Here is a 20,524-nt window from a genome sequence, read left to right on the forward strand (position 1 = left end):
TCTGAAAGTAATTAACAGATTAAGAATACTGTAGCAAGCAACCCTACACTTCCACTATTCCTCTTCTGTTCATCAGCTGCAGAAGCACTTAACCATACAGTAGGCCTGAGCCATGTTTGGTACTCAGGCTGTTCAGAGATACAGGTGAGTGTGTATTGATGGTATACTCAGAAGTGTATCACTAGAAGTGATTATTTTAGGAAGTATTACATCAAAACCTCAGCAGCAGTTGATTGCTACAGAACACAAAAGACAAAAGTTGCACTGCCATAGTAAGAAGACAATGCCTTAAGAAATGGTGCACCTGCCCTATGCAATAATTTACTAACAAAGGACTGCTGTTAAAGCTGATAGTGCTAGCTGCTGAACTCTAGGGTTAGACCACTCGGCATGTTCTAGTAACAAAAGGCTCTTACAGTGCATCTAAGATACTACTGCAATGAGCAAAAACCAAAACCACCCCAAACTCCCTCAAAAAACCAAAACTAAGCTCCCATTCCCTGAAGTCTCAAACAGCATACTTCAATAAAGCCAATGTCTCTATGTATAAACCCTAACTCAAAAACCACACTGATACCTGGCCCTTGTATTTATTACATGGGAACAGTATTTGGGCAAGATAGAAGCCTAGTAAAAGTAAATAGAAAGCAAGTTCTTCAGGTTAGTGTTTAGTGCCCTCACCTAGTTAGAAACAGTTCACTTCAGATTGCAACTTTTGTGAAGTTTGTTAATGAGTGCTTCTTAAGTAGTCACTGTGTAGAAGTACTACTCCTATGTACTTCTTCCACAGAGGAAGGCAAAAAAAACCCCCTTCAGCGTAAACACTGTCTACCAACCCTGTGAAGACATTTCAAAGCAGAGGCACTAGCGAGAAAATGCAGCGCTTCATCCAAACACCACATACAGCAAATATAATGAATAGAACAGCAAGCAGTGCCTCCAGTTCAACCTGTCTACATTAGTTTGGTGTCAACAGCTTTAGCTTGAGTTAGATTAAGTATTTACAGTGCTTTGCCATACTAAAGAGACATAGAACAAGAATGAAGAAGCTTAGGAAGAACAGCACTAAGGAATAACTATAACACACAAGAGCTTCCACCTTTAAAAAACTGTAGAAAGCAGGACTGCTGTAGCTACACAAGTTAAAGGTAGGGTTATCAAATACCATGGAGGATGGTGTAAGCTCACATGCAGTAAGCCACTTCTGGTTGTTGTTCACAACTTCAGTGAAAGCAAATTTTTTTTCCCCTCATCTCAGCTGTAAAAGCTACCACTAACTACTCTGTACAGTGGAGTCGAGTCACATAGTCCAGCGCAAGCTGGCAGGACTTCAGTTCCAATGCTATTTTTAAATACCCCATCTCATCTTTAAGATGTCAGTAGATACGTAACTTCTTGAATACTTATTTCAACTAGGAAGTTCAGGACAGCTCTCAGATAACAGGTACATTTTGGCTAAACAGCACAGCAAGTTTGTTAACACAAAACCCAACCATAGGCATACCCTACACAGTTAAGTGTGGCTGTGCCAGTGTGGAAAGGCATGAGGACTGCAAACCACCTGTTGTACAAAGGACCTGAACACTCAACACAATCCCTTTGTTTCTTTGTGCTAGCCCACAGGATGAGCTTACTATGTAAAATTTAGAGTTAGTGGTGTTTGGGAACATTTTATTTTGTACATGACAAGATTTTACACCAAGTCCATTAAATAATACAAATTTACATTCATGAGGAATGTTTTTAGAAAAGTGAACTTAAAAAAATCCTCCTTGACCCTTAAACCCCATACCATCCCTCAACATTTTACAGTGGAAAAAACCAAAACAGTCTAATTCACATTCCCTCTTAACCCCCCAATGCAGGACGGTAGATGGGTGCAGCTTACAGTTCATCTTTCACGTCTGTGGATTCCTGTGGAGACAAACAGACAATCAGAATGTTGTTTTTTGAAAGTGGAAAAGGTTACAAGAGCTGTCCCGGAAAAACTGAACCTAAGTATCCATCAAGACATTATTAAAACTGCAGACATTAGATAAATGAAGGCTGACTTCAAATAACAGTTGAACTGTTTAGAAGTAGCGTTGTTGTCTGTAGCATTGTTGCAAGTCTGTATTGTAAGTATTTGAAACTATAACTCTTGCCAGTTTACTCATGTTATTGCCCACAAGCTGTGGAAATCCAACAGATAACATTAAGCTGACTGTAGAGGATTTGCTGCTGTTTTCTTGCAATAGGGGACTCTGTTACAATCTCTTAAGCTTGATTTAGCTCCAACTTTGAACTTAACTAAGTGTTTCCTTCTTACAACATAGTTTGATATGGAATGAAAATGTCATTTGTGCTGCAGGTTTTTTTCCCCCTCCACGAAAAGTTTGGAAAACCTCACACTAAAAACTAGTGTCATGAAAGGCAAAGCAAACACATTTGCTGCCAGGAAGCACAACAGACAAAACTGCATGTAAATATTGGTAAGAAGAGAGTCAAACTTGAGACCTTACCTTCTGTGTTTCACTGTCTTCAGCATCAGCATCCACCTCCTCTTCATCTTGTTCTGCCTCCTCAGCTGCATCTTCAGGCTCTTCAGGTTCCTCCTCCACCTGTAGGAAGGTCACAAGCAATTTGCTTTATTTGCTTAGGATGTTTACTAGTTGTGGACTAGCTAAATACAGGCTACAGAAGTATTCACTATCAGTTCCTAACATTTGCCCCAAGCTACCTGACAGAGAAAGCAAGTTTGTTTAGCATTGACACACTATCATGCCTCCTCTGGCAAGATACCCAGCATAAGTTCTTGCACAGCATTATAAGAAGCTGTATTACTTATACCCACTTATGAATTTCTCCATTAATGAGATGGGCACATGTGCCTTTGGCCCCTAATTTACTCCCATAGAACCACCCCTTAGTTAAGGACACAACAATACTTGAGAAGCATAATGAAGAGCAGAATCCCAAGCAACTGGAAAGAAGAGTGGAAGTGCGGACATGAGCATGACATACAGACTCATTGGTTTCCCACCCAGGTACTTGCATCAGGCTCCTGGTGGCCCACCTAAGCTTAGGAAGCTAGATACATTTCATTTTATGCAAATCTATCAAGTATGTGCTTTTTAAGATGTAGCAGCAATAAGTCAATTATCAGCTCCAAGTTGAAGGCAAACTAACCTTTGCATCCAGATCAATGTTTAAACTTAAACGAAGCATCCTTTCTATTCTGTCTCCATATTCCTTAGTGTCTGGTAACATATATCCTGATCTCAAAGTTGCAGTTTCAAACAATACCACTGCAAGATCTGAAACTGTTTTGTCATCTTCATTTTCCTAATGTGGAAGAGCATTAAAGAACAAAACAGGAGTGTTAACTAGGTTGTATGCAGCCAAGTGGTCAGTAGTTCACTACTGTTATTTGTTTACCTTGACTCGCCTCAGCATGTCCTTGATCAGTGGATGCCTGGGGTTAATTTCAAATGTCTTCTTTTGGCTAGCATAGTAACTGAAAAGAATAGAAGTGACATCACTAAGTTTTGACATACAGGACCCAGCTACATCTTTAAACCCATGAATACTCATTACAGCCACAGTAACAACTGTATTCCTCCCCCAGCCCTACTTTACTACTAGCTTAACTCTAAAAAGCATTCAAGTTACTAAGACAGTTCCATCTCTTGTCACCAAATGACAGATAGCAAGTGCCACTGATGAGTCTCACTCACCAAGGAGTTTTACATACTGGCCTCTGAAATAACAACAAAAGACTATGATGGAGACTGCAACTTGGTTATAAGTGACTTTAAAAATACGAAGGACCATCTGAACCAGATGGAAGCTTGGCGTGCCCACACCAAGCAAGGAAGTCCATCAACTACATTTCATGTCTGCTGCTATATAACCAAAAGCTTACTTTGTAGATATATCCTTCCCAGTTTGGTAAGCTTGAGCCTTCATGATTCTTTCCATGTTACCAGACCACCCATACTGACTAGCCACAAGAGCACATGGAGACTGGGTTAAACGTTGAGATAGCACAGCTTTTTCAATCTGTAGAAAAAAAAGCCTTAATGTTAGTTCCCAGAGCTAATAGCTTATACAGAGAATAAAGTAAATAACTCTGAAATTTCCTGTCACTTCAATATTTTCCAAAGGCTCTAAGATGACACTAACTCATTATCTTCCTGAAATAAAGGTATTAAACAACATGTTTACTTATCCATAGAAAGACAGAGAAGCTACTGTCAAAGTCTGTGCTCAAAGATCTGCAAGGTGTGTTGTAGCAAATAAAACAGCATTTACAAATAAGCATTACACATAGCATAACAATTTACCTTGTCTTTTAGAGCTTTGTCTTTCATCCAGTTTAAGAGTGGTTCAAATTCCTTTTCCAAGGCTTCCCGACTCTCCTTAGACTTTTCACTTTCTTCAAACTTAACTCCTTCTTTCGCTACATTCTGAAACCTCTTGCCATCAAACTCTGGCAGAGCCTGAATACAGTATTCATCTACAGGTTCAGTCAGATATATCACTTCATAGCCCTTTTTCAGAAGGCGCTCAACAAATGGTGAGGACTCAGCCTAAGATGACAGAACAGATCAGATGCCAGTTTAATTGCATTGGTAACAGCAGCTACGGAAACACGTACCACTATTTGCAAGTGTTGGTACAGGGAAAACTGAACTGTAGTACTAACATAAGCATGGAGCCTCTGCATTTACAAATACACAGTTCACAATGGTTATGGTAGTACTTTAACTAGGAGCTGTAGTATTTTTTTCCCCCTTCCCTCTTTCTTCCACACTCACCTCCTTTCTGCTAGCACCTGCCATGAAATAAATTTTGTCTTGCTTCTCTTTCATCCTTTCCACATACTGGTCAAGGCTTGTAAGGTTACTCTCATGATGAGAAGACTGGAAGCGAAGAAGTTTAGCCAGTCGTGTACGATTGGAGTGATCCTCAATAACTCCAAGCTTTACATTAGTACCAAACTCTTTCCAGAACGTGTCATTGTATTTTTCTTCTGCAATTTTCTTGATCATATCAAGAGTTTTGCGAACAAGTTTCTTTCTGATCACCTAAAAAAGCAGCAATACCAAGTTACAACAATAACCACTTGGAAGAACCCTCAATTCAACCCCACTGCAGAGGATGGCTTCGAGACACATAGTGTGCTTAATTTGAAGTGAACAGAGGTAGTCTGAAAACAGCAGTGCGTGGGTTTCCTACACTTTAATTTCACACTCCTTATATAAAGTAAATTAATCAAGCTATTATTCTTCTAAATCTTGCTACTGTCATGTGTTTACAATGAAGGAATTAAGAACAACTAGCTTACCTTTAACAATTTATGCTGCTGAAGTGTTTCACGAGATACATTCAAAGGAAGATCATCAGAATCCACCTAATTGAGGAAGAAACTTCTGTAAGTATAGCTAACAGTATTTGAAGATTAAAAAAAATCAAATGCAAGTAAGACTTATAATACTTACAACACCCTTAACGAAGTTAAGATATTTGGGCATCATGTCATGAAAGTCATCAGTGATGAACACTCTTCGAACATACAACTGAATTACAAGAGGAAAAAGCAGCCAGGTTAGGTTTGGGGTTTTTTTTGGTGGGGTTTTTTTTGACATGAAACCATACCCACACACTTGCTTGTCCTACCTTAATGAAATCACTTTTTTTGGATCCATATTCATCAAACAGGCCACGTGGAGCAGAATTGGGAACAAACAAGATGGATTTGAAAGTTACTTCCCCTTCAGCAGTGAAGTGGATGTAAGCCATTGGGTCATCATGTTCCTGTGAAGAGAGAAATCTTTTAATTGACATGGGGAAAATATTGGTGAGTTAATACATTTCTGTAGTAACATGAGTTTGGCAAATAAGTGCAATTATTTTACAATTAAACTACCTAACCATGCTTTGTTAGAATCTATTATGGAAACAAAGGTTCCAGATTCAGCAGAGTTACTCACATAGAAGTAACTTTCCTTAAGACCTACTAGTTTGGTTTTTTTTTAACAAGCCAACACCAAAAAGTTACCAATAGCACAGTAACCAATACAGTATCATGGACATGACATGTCCTGGGTGGCATGCCACCCATATCCACCTGTCCAGGCATATCCAGGACATGCCACCCAGGACATGATGATATGTCCTTGGGTGGCAGTACCTTCTCTCTGGAGAAAAGATTAACTTCTGACTGAGATGCTATACCTCCTAGGATCTCTGCAATTCAGTCGACCTACTGACAGCAATTAATTCTTCAGAAATAGCCCATCCTATAAACACTCAGTTTTGTTTACACAGCAAGAGATACTATAGCAAGCCTCTTGCTTTGGAACAATCTTGAGGCTCAGAACTTACCTTGGAAAAGGTTTTGTAAAAAGCTTTGTATTCATCTTCTTCAACTTCTTTAGATGGTCTCTGCCAGATTGGTTTTATGTCATTCATGAGCTCCCAATCCCAGACAGTCTTTTCAACCTAGGTATGCAAACACCATAGTATAATAAAGACTCATTCTTTACTTCAGGTTAAGTCAAAGACACTCCACTGAGGCTAAGTCATAAAATAGCACGTCAAAATACATGCCCTTTCTAACTTACAAAATAAATTATGCAATGGCCTGGATATTCTCATTCAAGTATACAAATTAGTGTAACACATGGGAACAAAACTTAAGTCTACACTACAGTGTGTCCTAGGTACATGTAACATTCACTGAGTATCAGTATTTCTGTCCTACTGCCATTCTGAAAAAAGCCTTCCAGTGAAGTATACTCAATTTAAACAATGTCAGATTACTGAAGTCCACTACCATTTCAAGCAGTTCACTCAAGTATTTATTAGTTTTGGGACCACTGCCTCACAAGGCTATTTTCAGTCATTTGCCTGATTTCAGCCAACCCTATTTTGTTTACAATCTTATTTCCTGACAAGATATCTAACCGCACTTAAACAGGATTGCTCTTTGAAAGCACACACACACTACTGAAGTGAACCTCTGGCAGACTACCTACGAAAATTCCTGAACTCTCACATGAGTTACAAAACCCCAAGTCTGACAAAGCTTACCTTCTTAGTTTTTGGTTTCTTTTCTTCCTCCTCTTCTTCAACTGCAGCTTCATCATCATCTGCTTCTTCTTTCTCCTTTGCTTCCTCCTCTTCAATGGGTTCTTCAACAGTCTCTGTCTAAAGAGACAATTGAAAAGTGGGGACTTGGACTGCTTGGCTTCCTACTAGCTTTCTTCTAGTATTCTCTCAAACAGCTTAATCTCTCAGAGCACTAGTTTAACTTGTGTTATTTGCCTATCACAAGCACTTCTGTATAGGTAGCTATGGTTTTTTAGTTGCATTTTTCATGAATACATGGTTTCTTTCAATACACTGGGAGGTCACTGTACTCAAATTTAAGTTTTTCCATAGCTTTACAGATAATGCTAATCAGAGACTTGGGTGATTTTAAGTTAGGGCTACACCAAGAGAAGATCAGATGAACAGGCCTAAAAGTTAAGATGCTGACCTAATCTTCAGAGGGACACCTAACCATGGCCCTACTTGAGAGCTTACCAAAGCTTCCAGCTACCAAAGTCAGTGGAAGATCTTAGTAATTAGTGCAGTCTTGCTCCTTTGGTAAAGTTCTTTGAGTCAGAATAAAAGCAAGTTCCTTGAAAGTTTGTGATTTTAGCAACACACCGACTTTTGGAGAGCAAGTAACTAGTAAAATACTAGCCAGAAGAGTCAGGAATGGAAAAATTTTAGAAATTAGACAAGTAGAAGTTCTATAGTATGCCCTCATCCTTCCTGAAAGATCTGGCCAGACACTTTTCACAACCAAAGCTCATACTGTGCAATACTCAGTTAAATATACTTACTTTGCTGCTCCACACATATATAGGGAAGTTTATGAACTGTGAGTATTTCTTTACTAGATTTTTAACAGTATCCAGCTCAAGATAATCAGATGCTTCCTCCTTCAAGACAAGGCTAAAGAAAATAAAAAAACCAAAACAAAACTTCAATCAAAGTGCTTGACAAGTATTTTAAAATAGTTTTACAGGAGGAGATGCATTTTCTTACTGATGCAGCTATAGCAATTGAAATTTATGCAAGTGAGCTTTTATTAGTTCAGCTGCAAATATCTCTTAAAAAATACAATCCCTACTAAACTGCTCCAATGAGAAAAAATATGTAATTGTTTTCAACAACTGGGACAGAACACAACATCCAGAAGTCTAAATGAAAACCTCAAATCATATTGATACTTATCAGGACCTTGATGCACTCTCACTGGCTTTACTTGGAAGTAGAGCACTGAGACAAACCTTTTCATACTAAGTGCCTTCTTCAGGAAGAAGTTCTCTAAACCCAGATCAAATAAATTTATCTGCTCATGAAAGCAACGAAAACAGGACTGTCAAACTATCTCTGGTTTGAGATTTGCATCAGACCAGTCTCACTGGTATATAAACAGCAGCCAGTTTCCAAGAGGAAGCTCTACAGCCCCTGTATAGGTTTTGATGGGCCACAATTGTGTTGAGGAACTGAATGAGTTTGCAGGCAGCTGAACTGTCTGGAATTACTCGCCAACAGTTAATTGTCAAGATGCTCATGGTTTTCTTTGTTCATCTAATGGAATGTGAAGTGAACTACGTTATCATTCCACATTTATTTTGGATACAGTTAGTAGTTTGCATGTTTCTATTAAACTGAAAAAAGTTTCTATTAAACTGCAAATACAAGAATCAAACAATGTATGAGTCACAGTGCTAAAGGAATCCACATATTCCAATGAGCAAAGTGTACCTCCACAACTTTTTTTTCTTTTAAACCCAAAGAAACTTAATACTTACGTTATGGTTGTGCCACGTCCTAAAGTGTTTCCTCTTGGGTCATCAATCACAGAGAATTCATTTGAATCTGACTCCCAAATATGTTGAGTATCATTGTTGTGTTTTGATGTGACAATAACTCTGTCTGCTACTAAGAAAGCAGAATAAAAGCCAACACCAAACTGGCCGATTAACTCAGATGTTGACTGGCTATCATCCTGCATTTCAGTCATCTTGTTTAAGAATTCACTTGTACCAGATTTTGCAATGGTACCCAGGTTTTTAACTAACTCCTCTTTTGTCATGCCAATACCCGTATCTGTAACATGAAGCATGTTCTTCTCTTTATCACACTGAAAAAAAAGAGAAAGATGCAGTTTGACTTTACTTTGAATCTTAATACATAATACACTGCCACACAAAAGTGCTAAGTAGAGTAGCAGCTATTCAAATTCAAACATGCCTGGCTACAATAACTCAAATTTGCAGTAACTACAGAAGTGAGGAAGACCTACCTTCAAAGTATTTGAATACTTCAGTTACTCTTTATAGAATCAGAACTATATTTTCACCATTAAGAGCAGACTTTGATAAAGTTAATTGCAAGTGTCCTGATGTGGTCCTAGTTTGTATTTGCATCAGTATTAAGCCAAAAACTTAGATTTAGTGGTGCACTATCTTTTCTTTACATTCCTCCCACCCCTCCTCCGTGAGAGACAATTGCACCTAATGCTTCGTACCTTGATTTTGACCGTAAGTTCTTCGTTACCAGCAAGAGCATTTTCATCGGTTAAGGATATTAACCGTATCTTATCTAAAGCATCCGAAGCATTTGAAATAAGTTCCCTCAGGAAAATCTGAAATATAAACCAGTAGTCAGGAATTCCAGAACACACACAAACAGTTCTAATGTGTTCTACTGATAAAGGCACTAACCTCTTTATTTTTATATAAAGAATTGATAATAAGTTTCATCATTCTGTTCACTTCTGCTTGAAATGCAAACTTCTCAGATTTTTCTCTCATTTCTTTGATCTGGGATGCATTTAGGCCATCTAGCTGGATAGCTTCTTCCTCTCTGTTAGGAGAATGAAAACCTGTCAAGAAGTCTTGTCCACATACAGTATCACTGATTTTATTGTCTAGCAACAGCAGTAATAGTCTAGTTAGAACAACAGTAAGATCCTTAATCACCGATACAGCCCCAAAGTTGCATGATCAAATGAGATATGTACAAGAGTAGCTATCCTCAACTGCATAACCTTAATCTAAAACTTGAGTGAAAAATCCATGCTTACAAGTAACGCTTTTTTCCTAAAAAGAAATTAATGGAAGAATACAGGTATATTAAAACCCCTGTAATCCTCAGCATGTGGTATACCTCACAGAAGATGGGGCTGTTCATAGGCATAGAGCTATTTCATTAGTAGGCACTCAACTGACGCCATTTACCACATGCAGTTACATGCAAGAGTAAGCTCCTATTAATTTATTGGGTTTTATACAACTATTGATATTGACACACTATTGGTATTAGATAAAAACAAGTTGAATATTTCTGAATCCAAGTTCTCAGACTCACTTCTATTTAGAAGGAAAGTCTTTTTCAGAAATATTTCTCCCAGCTGACTAGATCTCTCTTTTGAATGGCAGAGTTCCCCCATTATTTCTGAGGCTTTAGGCACTACAGGTGCTCTAACTGACCGTTCAAGAGCAAGAGAAAGCCTTAACGTTTCAGAAGCAACTTACACAAGAACCCCAGGTACTAACCTCTGAACAACTTCATCATCTGTTCGAGACCCTTCTCTGCTTTTACCCAAGTCATCTTCAACGGTCCCGTCCACATCCACCTCATCAGCTCTAACGGATACTGGGAAAACAAGGAATCCAACGATCTGAGCCTGACCCCCACCAGACACTACCGAAGTTCTCTGCTTACCCCTCCCCAAAGTTTTAGGCTCAGTTCTGTCCCTCCACCCCCGGCTCCCCGAGAAAACTTCAGCCCAACCGGAGACATTAGACATGGGGGAAGGGGACGGACCCCGCCGCCCACCCTCCGCCCCCTCCCGTCACGGCGCATGAGCCGCATTAGACGTACCGCCCCCCTCCCCCCGCCACCCCGCTCCCTAGAGAGCGGCGCCGGCAGCAGCCCGGGCAGAGCAAGGCAGGAGGCCGGGCACCCCTTTCCCCCTCCCCTCCGTACGCCCGCACGGAGAAGCGCGGGGACGCGGGAGAATGAGGGGTCGTCCCCGTCCTCCTCAGACGCCAAGGGCCCCACCTCGCTTCTCGTCGGCCTCCGTCCCACTTACCTTAGCGAAAAGGTGGGGAAGGGCGGGGGAGGCTGTTGGCCGAGACCCCGACGCCCTCCCCCTCCCAACCACCACCCGCCAGAAGCTTCTAGAAGCCCGTGGGCACTCACCGGCCAGGAGCAGCGTGCACGCCAGAGCGAGCCCCCACACCGACTTCATGGCGACGTGGGCTGCGGTCGCAGAAGAGAACGGCCCCAGGCACCCCTGCCCCGCGCTCCCGAGCCCGCCACCGGCCGCAGCGCCCGCCCCGCGCCGCCGCTGAGCCCGCTGGAGCGGCCGCGGCCCTCCCCCTCCGCCTTATCAACCCGGGGCGCGGGGGGGTGGGGGGAGCCGCTCCGCCACTGGCCAATCGGAGCGTACCACGCCAAATATACAGCCAATGGGAAGGCTGGAAGGGAGGGGCCTGCAGCTATCGCCGCCAATCGTGGCTTTCCATGTGCGGTTTCCTGCGGACGGAGCGTGGCCGGCGCCGATTGGCCGGGCGGAGGGCGCTTGGCCAATCGTTGCCGCGGAGGGATTTAACCGGCATGGCCTCTCGTTATGTTTTAATGAATAAGTCGTTAATGTTTAACGCCGAGGCCACGTGGGCTGCAGCCGCTGCGGCCGCGTCCGGGAGCGATAAGGACAATCATCACATGGGAGGCCAGCGCCGATCGCTTCCGGGGGCAGCCGGGATGTTTACCGGGGCGACGGTTGCTATGGCAACGGGTGCTTCCGGTCGTGGCGGCCCGCCGCACCCCCGGGTACCAAAGACGAGCGAAAAGTTACGGGTAGGGCGACCATAAACAGTGCGCCCGAGCGGCGGGGGCAACGTCAGGCTTGGGCCGCCGCAGCCGCCGGCAGAGGAGGGGCGGCGGTGACGGGTCCCTCCCGCCAGCCCCGCCGGATGGGGATCCCTCCCCCCGACCCCTACCACAGGCAGGGGTGCGAGGCCGGCGGTAGGCGCATGCGCCCTTGCGCCGCGTTGCATGCCGGGAGCTGTAGTCCGCACCGGCGGGACACACGGCGCCCCCTGCCGCCGCGGCGCGGGAGCTGCGCGGGGCGGGGGGGCGCCATTAGAGGGCCCTGCCCTCCGCCAGGTGTTCAGGGCCCGGCGTGGCCCCGCCGTTGTCCTCGCTGCCCAGGCCTCGGCTCTCCGCTCCCCTCCAGCATGTCTAGTGCTTCACACGGCCGTCAGAGAGACTGGCTGGCTGCGGCCGAGTCTCCCCGAGGCTTCATCGGTGGGGACTGTCAGTGTTGATGGAGGACAAAGCAAACTGGGTGCTTAGCAGGTTTCCACGTCTTCCTGCTTTCCAGTGCTCACCAGGGCAGCCATTCTCCACTGAGCTTATTAGCACTCCTTAGCCTACCCGTGGGGCCGTTGTTTATCTGTTAGCGGTTCTCCCTTCCCGGCCCGTGGAGTGGGGTCTCCAGCGGCCTCAGCAGCCTCCATGCGCTGCTGGTGTGAGGGGACTGGGGAGCGCGTGTGCAAACTGCCCCTCCAGAGCCCCTGCCAGGGAAGGTCAGTGTGAAAAGGAACTAGTATTTGTGGAACAGTAAAAGGTAGGCCTGATGCTCAGGAGAGGGATGTTCTCATCCTTTTCCAACGTCCCTTTCAGTCCCCGTCCCCCCAAATGCAGTTTGTAAAATGAAACGCTGCGTGCAAATTCTGCAGTGCATCGCTGTTAACAACTTCAGGTTTTTAAGTCGTGAAAGCTGACAAGTGATTAAATATAATAATTTCTTTTGTATGTTAATAAGCTACTTGAAATATCTTACAGCCCCACCTCGCTTTCCTGAAAAAGTCTGCCCTGGCTTTCATGTGCCAGTCACGTGTTTTGTTTTACACATGTTCAGTATTAGATTGGGGGAAAAAAACCAACCTGGCAAGTAATGATTTAATGAACTCTGTACTTGGAGAGGAATGTATTTGAAAGCTACTGATCTGAGATGTTCAATATAAAAAAATAAAAAAAACCCTTCACTGTGTTTCTGACTTCACAAACACTGAAGTTACTTTATCAGTAGCTAAAAGTCTTGGCAAAAATAAGCTTGTCATCTAGTTATACAGTGGGCCAGATAGATTTTTTTTTTTTTTTTTGCCTCAAAACTCAGTGTTGTACCTTTTTGTCCTACTGATAATTAAAGTTTATAGAACTGGAAAGGAGCCTCTGCCTTACAGTAAATAATGGTTGTCTTTGGGTTCTTCTTAATGAAGCCAAGATTCAGTCGTGACCTATTTAAAAATGAAGCTTTTCTGTATGATTTGCAGTTTCAATAGCTGTTCTTCAGAAGTTGGTGCTTCACTGATCACAAATTATAAGAGAAATAAGATGGAAAGTTACGCTCCCAAAATGTATGTGAGAATGACTATGAAAAATAAGTATGAGAGGTCAGGGTTGTAAGTAAAAAACTGTATCTGAACTTGGAGAACTATTTTCCAAAGAGTAGTCTTACTTAATTGAAAATACAATTTAGTTATTCAGGAGTCAAAGCAGAGAAAGTTTGTCTTTTTCTAAAACTCACCTACAAGCGGTTTCAGGATTTTATTTCCTAATTATGTCTGTATGATTCCCAGGGTGAGATATGTTGCTCTATGACTGTGAATAGGCAATTGAGGGACACAGGGATTCACAGAGTGAATTTATCTCTGTCTTGTAGAATTCTTGCGTTAACAGGTTTTTATGGCAGTTCTGTTTTAGCAGTCATTTTGCTGACAGCAGGAAAATGTAATGCTTCGTGACAATGTTTTTGAACTTTGGTAACTGGAATAGTAGGAATGCAAACCAATTCTGTTATTGACTATGCTAAACCAACAGAGATTTTAGATTAAGTTTGGTGGAATCCAAATTTTATTGGTTACTGTGGCCTTAGGATTATACAAAAGTAGAATGTTGCTTTTGAAGGAGATATGAAACCTGATAAACCTGTGTTTTGTGCTTTGAATTTAGAGGTCAGACCAGTAAGAAGTGTAATGTGGTTTGCGGCATTGCTTACTTTATGTAGATTATGCTGTTTGCTTTCATGAAAGCCCAGTTGGATTACCCAGGACAAAACTGATAGGCAAGAATGAGGCAGCTGAGTACTTACGCTCTCACAAAGAAAGTTTGATCTCTTTACAAGGAGGTTGGCAATTGAAGAAAATGTCTTCTTTGAATATAAAACTTCTAAAAATACTTTATCTATTTTAAAACTATGAACATATTGTCAAATACTGCTGTCAACGTTTTAAGCAAATCTAAGTAGACTTTCCACTGAAAATTTATTGATTTCAGCTTAACTTCTGCTTAAAAAACCTAAGGGAGTTTTTAAGATCTTAGTTGCACTTCTGCCATTCAAAAGAAGTCTGAGTGTCACCTTTCAGGATTTAATACCAAAGGAAAGGTGTAACTGTTAAGAGGTAGTAGTTCTTCAGCAGCTTATCTACATTAAAGGGTTCTGTAAAGCAATTAGACACACTTGGATGATTGTGTGCATAATGATTGAAATAGCATATTTAAGTGCTCTATTTGCTCTGTTAACTGAAAATTCAGGGGCATGTGGTGATAAGAGAAACAGAATACAGGTAGCATCTTCTTCCATGCAAACGGTAGAGCAAGCCCCTCTCCAGTCCTCTAAATGCACCTTTATCAGCTCATCCACGTGTCCGTGGGAAAGTCAGCTCACTGAAGTGTGCCACATGATTCCAACTATAAGTTGTAACTAGCAAGAAGTGTTATCTTGCCAGAAATAGCTGTACAGATAAACTGAGAGGAGTTCATACGACCTGACTGTGGGTATTTGACTTAACCAGCTAAATTAGCCAGCTAATCTGCCTAGGCTCCCTCTGTAATAGAGAGACAGTCCTCCTTTCACTGTACTGGCTTTGGCATATGTCAGGCTCTTTCCTGAGCTGATTTAACTCTCTAGCCCAGCAAAATACTCCGTAGTTAAATCAGCTTATATCAGGTCCAGGATGCACCAGACTAGAGCATGGTAAAGAGCAGGAGTTTATGGCTAGGAGACGGCGATATCCTGGTTTTGATGGTGGTGGGCTGAGCCTGGGATGTAAATTACATAGGACAAAGACATTCCACATAAGTGCAAATGTAAGGAAGCCATGAAACTAAACAAAGAGTTTGCATTGTCAGATTATCACCTCTTTTAATACACAGTTAAATTGAAATCTTTAACTAATGCAAGTTCCATTTTTGTTCATGGATAATAAAAATGCTGTAATTTGTGTCACTGCTAACTAGCCATTTACTGTCATACTGTTTTTGATAAAGAACTGTAAGTGGTTTTATTTGAGAATAATTAATGCAGTCTGAAGTTTGTACCACCAAATTGAGTCTTGTCTTTCTTACTTGATAATGCATTGGAAATATGAAGAACTACTTATCTGCATTTTCTGTAATTTGAGCTTCATTTGTATCTTTATAAAACAATACATTGAGAGTTAATATTCCCTTCCTCTGCAATGTCTGCTTCAGGGACTAAATATTGTATGTACAGCACAAACTGAAGACATATCCACTTATTTAAGGCGCTCTACAATATTTGGACTGAGTGTGAATATGAAACAAAAAAAAATGCTGCCATTAGCTAGCTTTTCAAGCTGATTATCCAAATATTAGAAAATTTTAGCAGTAACTACATACAAGCAAGATTAAAATACTATTGTTTGTAAACAGTGACAGCTTTACTAAATGCCCATGCTATGAATTATTCTTACCTCCTGTCTTTTTATCAAGAACTTCTATTGACCAAAATACCATGTTTTGACTTCAGCCTTTTTCCAGTTAGGAGAAAAACATCCTGTGTCCACTACCTACTTACTTAGTCTCAGAACTATTAATGTCCACCAAAGAGGGATTCCAGCTGTACTCTAGTGTTAAGGGTTGAGAATCCTAATGAAAAGGTTAACTTTTTCATTCCTGTCCTGTCAAAGGCTATGCAGCCAAACATTCTACAGCTTCATGTACAAACATCTTTAGACCTGTTTCTTCAAATCTTTTATTCTTTGCAAAGAAACGATAATATGGTTTCTTTTATGAATTTTTTTTTCCCCCAGTTATAATTAATGTAACTTAACTAGGTAGAGGTACATTCAGTGTTTCCAGGACTCAGCAGAGTGCTGTATGAGAAAGGTAGCCAAAGTAAAATTTAAGACTTCAGGTACTTTGAATTATACATGTGTGAAAGAAAACAGTAAGCCCAGAGTGTTTGTGTCTGACTGATGCTCAGATGGAAGACAACTTCTTCACCTTTTTTTTGCAATAAATGTAGGCCCATCAGCTTCCCTGATACAGCTGTTTAGTAGATTTCTACTAGCAACAGTAGTTTCACCTCCTGCTTTTGCTCCTGTTTTCCTGGGTTTCTGAAATGGGGCAGTTTGTGCAGCTGAATATCAGTGAATCTCGCCAGAAAGCTGCCGAGGATCCATAGAGCTAATCTTACTATGGGGCTGTGAATCTGACTCTTCCCACGGTGTATCAGTAGTATGGACGACGCTAGATGGCCAGGGTCTGATGTGTCATTTGTTAATGTGATGATGTTAGCAAATGTGTAAACCCTCTTTCCAGAGAGTAGTACGCATCAGAGAGCAGTATGAAACATATTTGGTCATGGGCCCACAGACCATGAGGTGGAGTGAGCACCTTCCTTACCCTATGAAGCTATTACTGTATGTATCTGTGACCCCATCATCAGCAACAGGAACAGTTCTGAGAGAAGCAACATCTTCCTTGAACTCTGGCAATGGATGATGACGGTGGGCTGCTGTCTAAAGAGCTGCTTGCTGGGCTGCAGCAGGGTGTAGGAGTCCTGGATCCAGTTAGGCATGAGCCTACTTTCCAGCTCCCCCTCCTCTAAATCCCTCCTGGACTTTTTGACCTCAACTAAAATAGGCAATAGATATGACAGATGCCTTTGAAGATGGCACAGTCAGATGCGGAGCAGAAGGAAAGATTTTATGAGGTACAACAGGACTGACTGCAAGATAAGAGGGACTATGAAAATATCCACTTGCACAGAAACAGGTGGTTCCTGCTGAGGTGGATTCCTTATTGCATTAATTTTTAGATTAAAGATTGGAGCAACAGGCAAGTTTATCCTGTTACTATCTGGAGATTATGGTAGTGGGAATTCACCTCTCATCACTAGCTGGGTGAAATCCTTTAGGCAGAAGCAACGTGCTTTGGTGCAGCTGTAACAATTTTGATACAGTGTCTGTAATGTAACATGTTATTAGGTGTCATTCATATATATATATACACACCCCCCCCATACTTCGGTAACCTCTGAGCATGACAAAGTATTCTGCAACTACTAAAACTTGCTCATCAATGCACAGGTCACTCTTAACAATGACACTAAATTGGAATGTTACTTTTTAGTCGTTACAGTAATATCAGTGCTCTCACTTTACCTATCTTACTTCTAGCTTCCTGAGAAATAATAGGGAGAAAAAAAAACAAAGCATATGAAACAGCATTGGTACCCCCACAGACCAGGTCCTGAGGAGTTCTAGTATGACACAGCATCATTCATCTTATTTAAAGACTTGAGAAACCCTTTGGTTTATTTTAATTTTTTTAAATTTTTTTGATCTCAGTACTGTCCTGGTTTTGGCTGGGATAGAGTTAATTTTCTTTATAGTAGCTAATACAGTGCTGTGTTTTGGATTTAGTATGAGAATAATGTGATAACACACTGATGTTTTAGTTGTTGCTAAGCAGTGCTTACACTACTCAAGGACTTTTCAGCTTCCCATGCTCTGCCAGGTGCACAAGAAGCTGGGAGGGGACACAGCCAAGATAGTTGACCTAAACTGGCCAAAGGGCTATTCCATACCATATGATGTCATGCTCAGTATATAAACTGGGGGCAGTTGGCTGGGGGCCAGCAATCGCTGCTCGGGGACAGGCTGGGTGTTGGTCGGTGTGTGGTAAGCGGTTGCATCACTTATTCTTTTTGTCTTTCCCTAGGTTTTGTTCCTCTGTGTCTCTCTCTCATTATTTTCCTTTTCATTACAATTTATCATTATTATTTTTTTAATTTTATTGTATTTTATTTCAGTTATTAAACTCTTCTTATCTCAGCCCATGAGTTTTCTTACTTGTGCTTTTCCAATTCTCTCCCCCATTCCCCCGGGAGGGGGAGCGAGCAGCTGGGTGGTGCTTAGTTGCCAACTGGGGTTAAACCATGACAAATATTGAGACAAATCCCTTTGTTTACTTATGAAAAAGCCAATTAAATCAGTAGATTAATAGTGAGCTAAGTAACATGAGCAGGAACAGTCTGGGCTTTTATTGATTTGTTCTCTTCTTGTCCTCTGTTCTTGCCAGGGCATCCACAGTTGACTACTGCTGGAGACAAGATACTGGGCTGATCTGAGATGGCCGTTCTTAGGAACTACGTATGTTTTATACAAGCTTCATCAGCTTGAATAATTGGAATGCCTAGGGGCCTGAATGCAGTGGGTGTAGAACACAGTCAGAACCAGATCCACAGGGAGCCGTGGGCACTATAATGTTCAGTGAAATCAGTCCTTCATCATTCATCACAAAAAGTGGAACAACTGCAGTGAAACATGTTGCAAGTTACCTGTATGTTTTCAACCTTTTCTTCCTTTTCCCCACCATTGCCATTCAGGGTGGTAAGAGATATGAGGGTGAACACCCTAAAGTAGAGAGCAAATTGAATGGAAGTTTCTCTCAGCTTGGATTAATATTTTAATCACTGAGTCACTGGATAGGAATGCTATGAATACCAGCTGATCTTAGAAGGAAGGCAGTAGTCTCCACCTTTTTTTGAAACTTGATATACTAAGTATGCTCTGGGTTTCCTTTCTGTACCAAAATCACTCTGGTATGAAAGATGGAGGGAAGTTTGTTTTGTGAAGGTCAGGAACAAGCTAGGTTTGTCACTATTTGACACAATAAGGATTTGCAGTACCAGAAAAGAGACTTTCAGTGCTTGGGAAACTTCAGAATGAAAACTGAGATGCTGACAGAGCTCAGGTGGTTTCAAGGCTAGATAACTGCTGGAGAAGCATTTTGGAGACAGCAATTTTGGACCCATATGTCTGGAGAGGGAGCTAGAGGTGAGTTGTAACTTTCTATGAATTAAGGTTCAGGAATTTCCAGGAGGTCCAAAGCATCTTGCAGGAACTTGGTCTGAAATGCCTAACTTTTCAGACACCACACTTGCAGGAAATATAGTACTCATACTGATATGCAAGTCCTAGGAGTCTGATGAAAGATTCACTGATGTTAGGCATGCTACACACATGGTCAGAGCTGGTGTTTAAACATCTAAAGGACTGGGGTCTAACTCGTTGCTTCAGCAAGCACTTTTGGTATAAATGTTTCTTTCAACATTAAGACTGTTGTTCACAACACCATCAAAATCACATTAGGAAAATCCCTTCATCTGTATCTTTTGCCATTTTATATTTGTAATAACCTTTTTGAAAAAAGTGAAATACTGACTTAAACATCAGTGTCATACTTACAGTATTTTAAATTTTTATTTCTGCTCTGCTTTAAGTTTGCAAGAAAGTGTTTGTTCTTCAGGTATTATTTGGCCTTTAGTCAGCTTTATCCCATTCCTCCTGAGACTGATGATCGCACTGCAGCTGGCCCTGTTAGTGAAAAGTCAGTAATCTGTGGGGTTCCCCCCCCAAGTATTTTTGAAGTCTGCAAGGTGTCCCTTGAAGTTTAATGCTCTGTATTCTCATAATAGAGGAATTGACACAAGGGAATGGGTTTTAAGAAGCATAGCATAAAGGGCAAAATCTGTTAAGGTGGAGAATTGTAACTAGAAGAATCTTTGTACAGATAAAATAACCATGTTTTGATCACTATAAAAAACTCCCCGACTCTTCAAATACTAAAACCTCTGTAAGTTTCAGTATCACTGGAAATCTGCACCTGCAGCAACATATTTCTGTGGCTAAGAATAAAAAACACATCACAGGGAATATCACTCTTCTCAAAATAGTTAAGCCTTGTTCTGATTTGTAATTACTGTTCTCCATGGCTGAGGAAAGCCTTAGCTTGAAATGGCTGGCCACAGCGAGCGCAGAAGCGGTGGCATCTGCTACAAGCTCCCTTTGGTTTCACAGCAGCTTCTGTCTTGTGATGCATGATTGGAGTTAGGGGGTCAACTCCAGCAAAGATTGTGTTTCAATTAAACATCAAGGAAACCATTCACATCTTTGAAGTTAAGCACGTGCTCCCATGCTATGCTGGGCTGAAGCGTTAGTATAGAGAGAAAAGCTGAAATGGTCAAATAGTCTGTTTGTAGAAGAGAGCATGTCTCTGTTAACTGAAGAGGAGTTTGTTGACACCTGCAGTAAAATGGGCCCAGCAAACCTGTGGCGTAAAGAGTATCACTTCTGCTTCCCCCTGAGGTGGC

General features: G+C 41.6%; 2 protein-coding genes across 4 annotated transcripts in view; one reads left to right on the plus strand and one right to left on the minus strand.

The window, feature by feature from the left end:
• Window positions 1-1,654: 1,654 nt before the first annotated feature.
• On the minus strand, window positions 1,655-11,672 carry HSP90B1 (heat shock protein 90 beta family member 1). Its single transcript, XM_072871400.1, is given in 21 exon segments — window positions 1,655-1,914; window positions 2,502-2,600; window positions 3,169-3,324; window positions 3,418-3,496; window positions 3,905-4,041; window positions 4,326-4,571; window positions 4,800-5,069; window positions 5,330-5,395; window positions 5,484-5,561; window positions 5,662-5,799; window positions 6,370-6,486; window positions 7,078-7,194; window positions 7,878-7,989; window positions 8,856-9,187; window positions 9,575-9,691; window positions 9,771-9,912; window positions 10,605-10,704; window positions 11,254-11,389; window positions 11,392-11,535; window positions 11,537-11,636; window positions 11,638-11,672. Coding segments are annotated over 21 exon segments (2,751 nt in total). The 3' UTR covers window positions 1,655-1,884.
• Window positions 11,673-18,692: 7,020 nt separating this feature from the next.
• NT5DC3 (5'-nucleotidase domain containing 3) overlaps window positions 18,693-20,524 on the plus strand; it is a 42,952-nt gene continuing 41,120 nt past the window's right edge. Inside the window, exon 1 of one of the 3 annotated variants that reach the window (XM_072871449.1) lies at window positions 18,693-18,711. Coding sequence is in view for 1 of the 3 variants with exons in the window: in XM_072871433.1 (XP_072727534.1) it covers window positions 19,187-19,208 (22 nt within the window). In the remaining 2 variants the exon portion in view is untranslated. Of the gene's footprint in view, window positions 18,712-18,946; window positions 19,209-20,524 lie in introns of those variants that run through there. The other 2 variants (XM_072871433.1, XM_072871442.1) reach the window with 2 other exon arrangements.

The sequence above is a fragment of the Ciconia boyciana genome, chromosome 1 (assembly GCF_034638445.1).
Source record: "Ciconia boyciana chromosome 1, ASM3463844v1, whole genome shotgun sequence".
NCBI lineage: Eukaryota > Metazoa > Chordata > Aves > Ciconiiformes > Ciconiidae > Ciconia > Ciconia boyciana.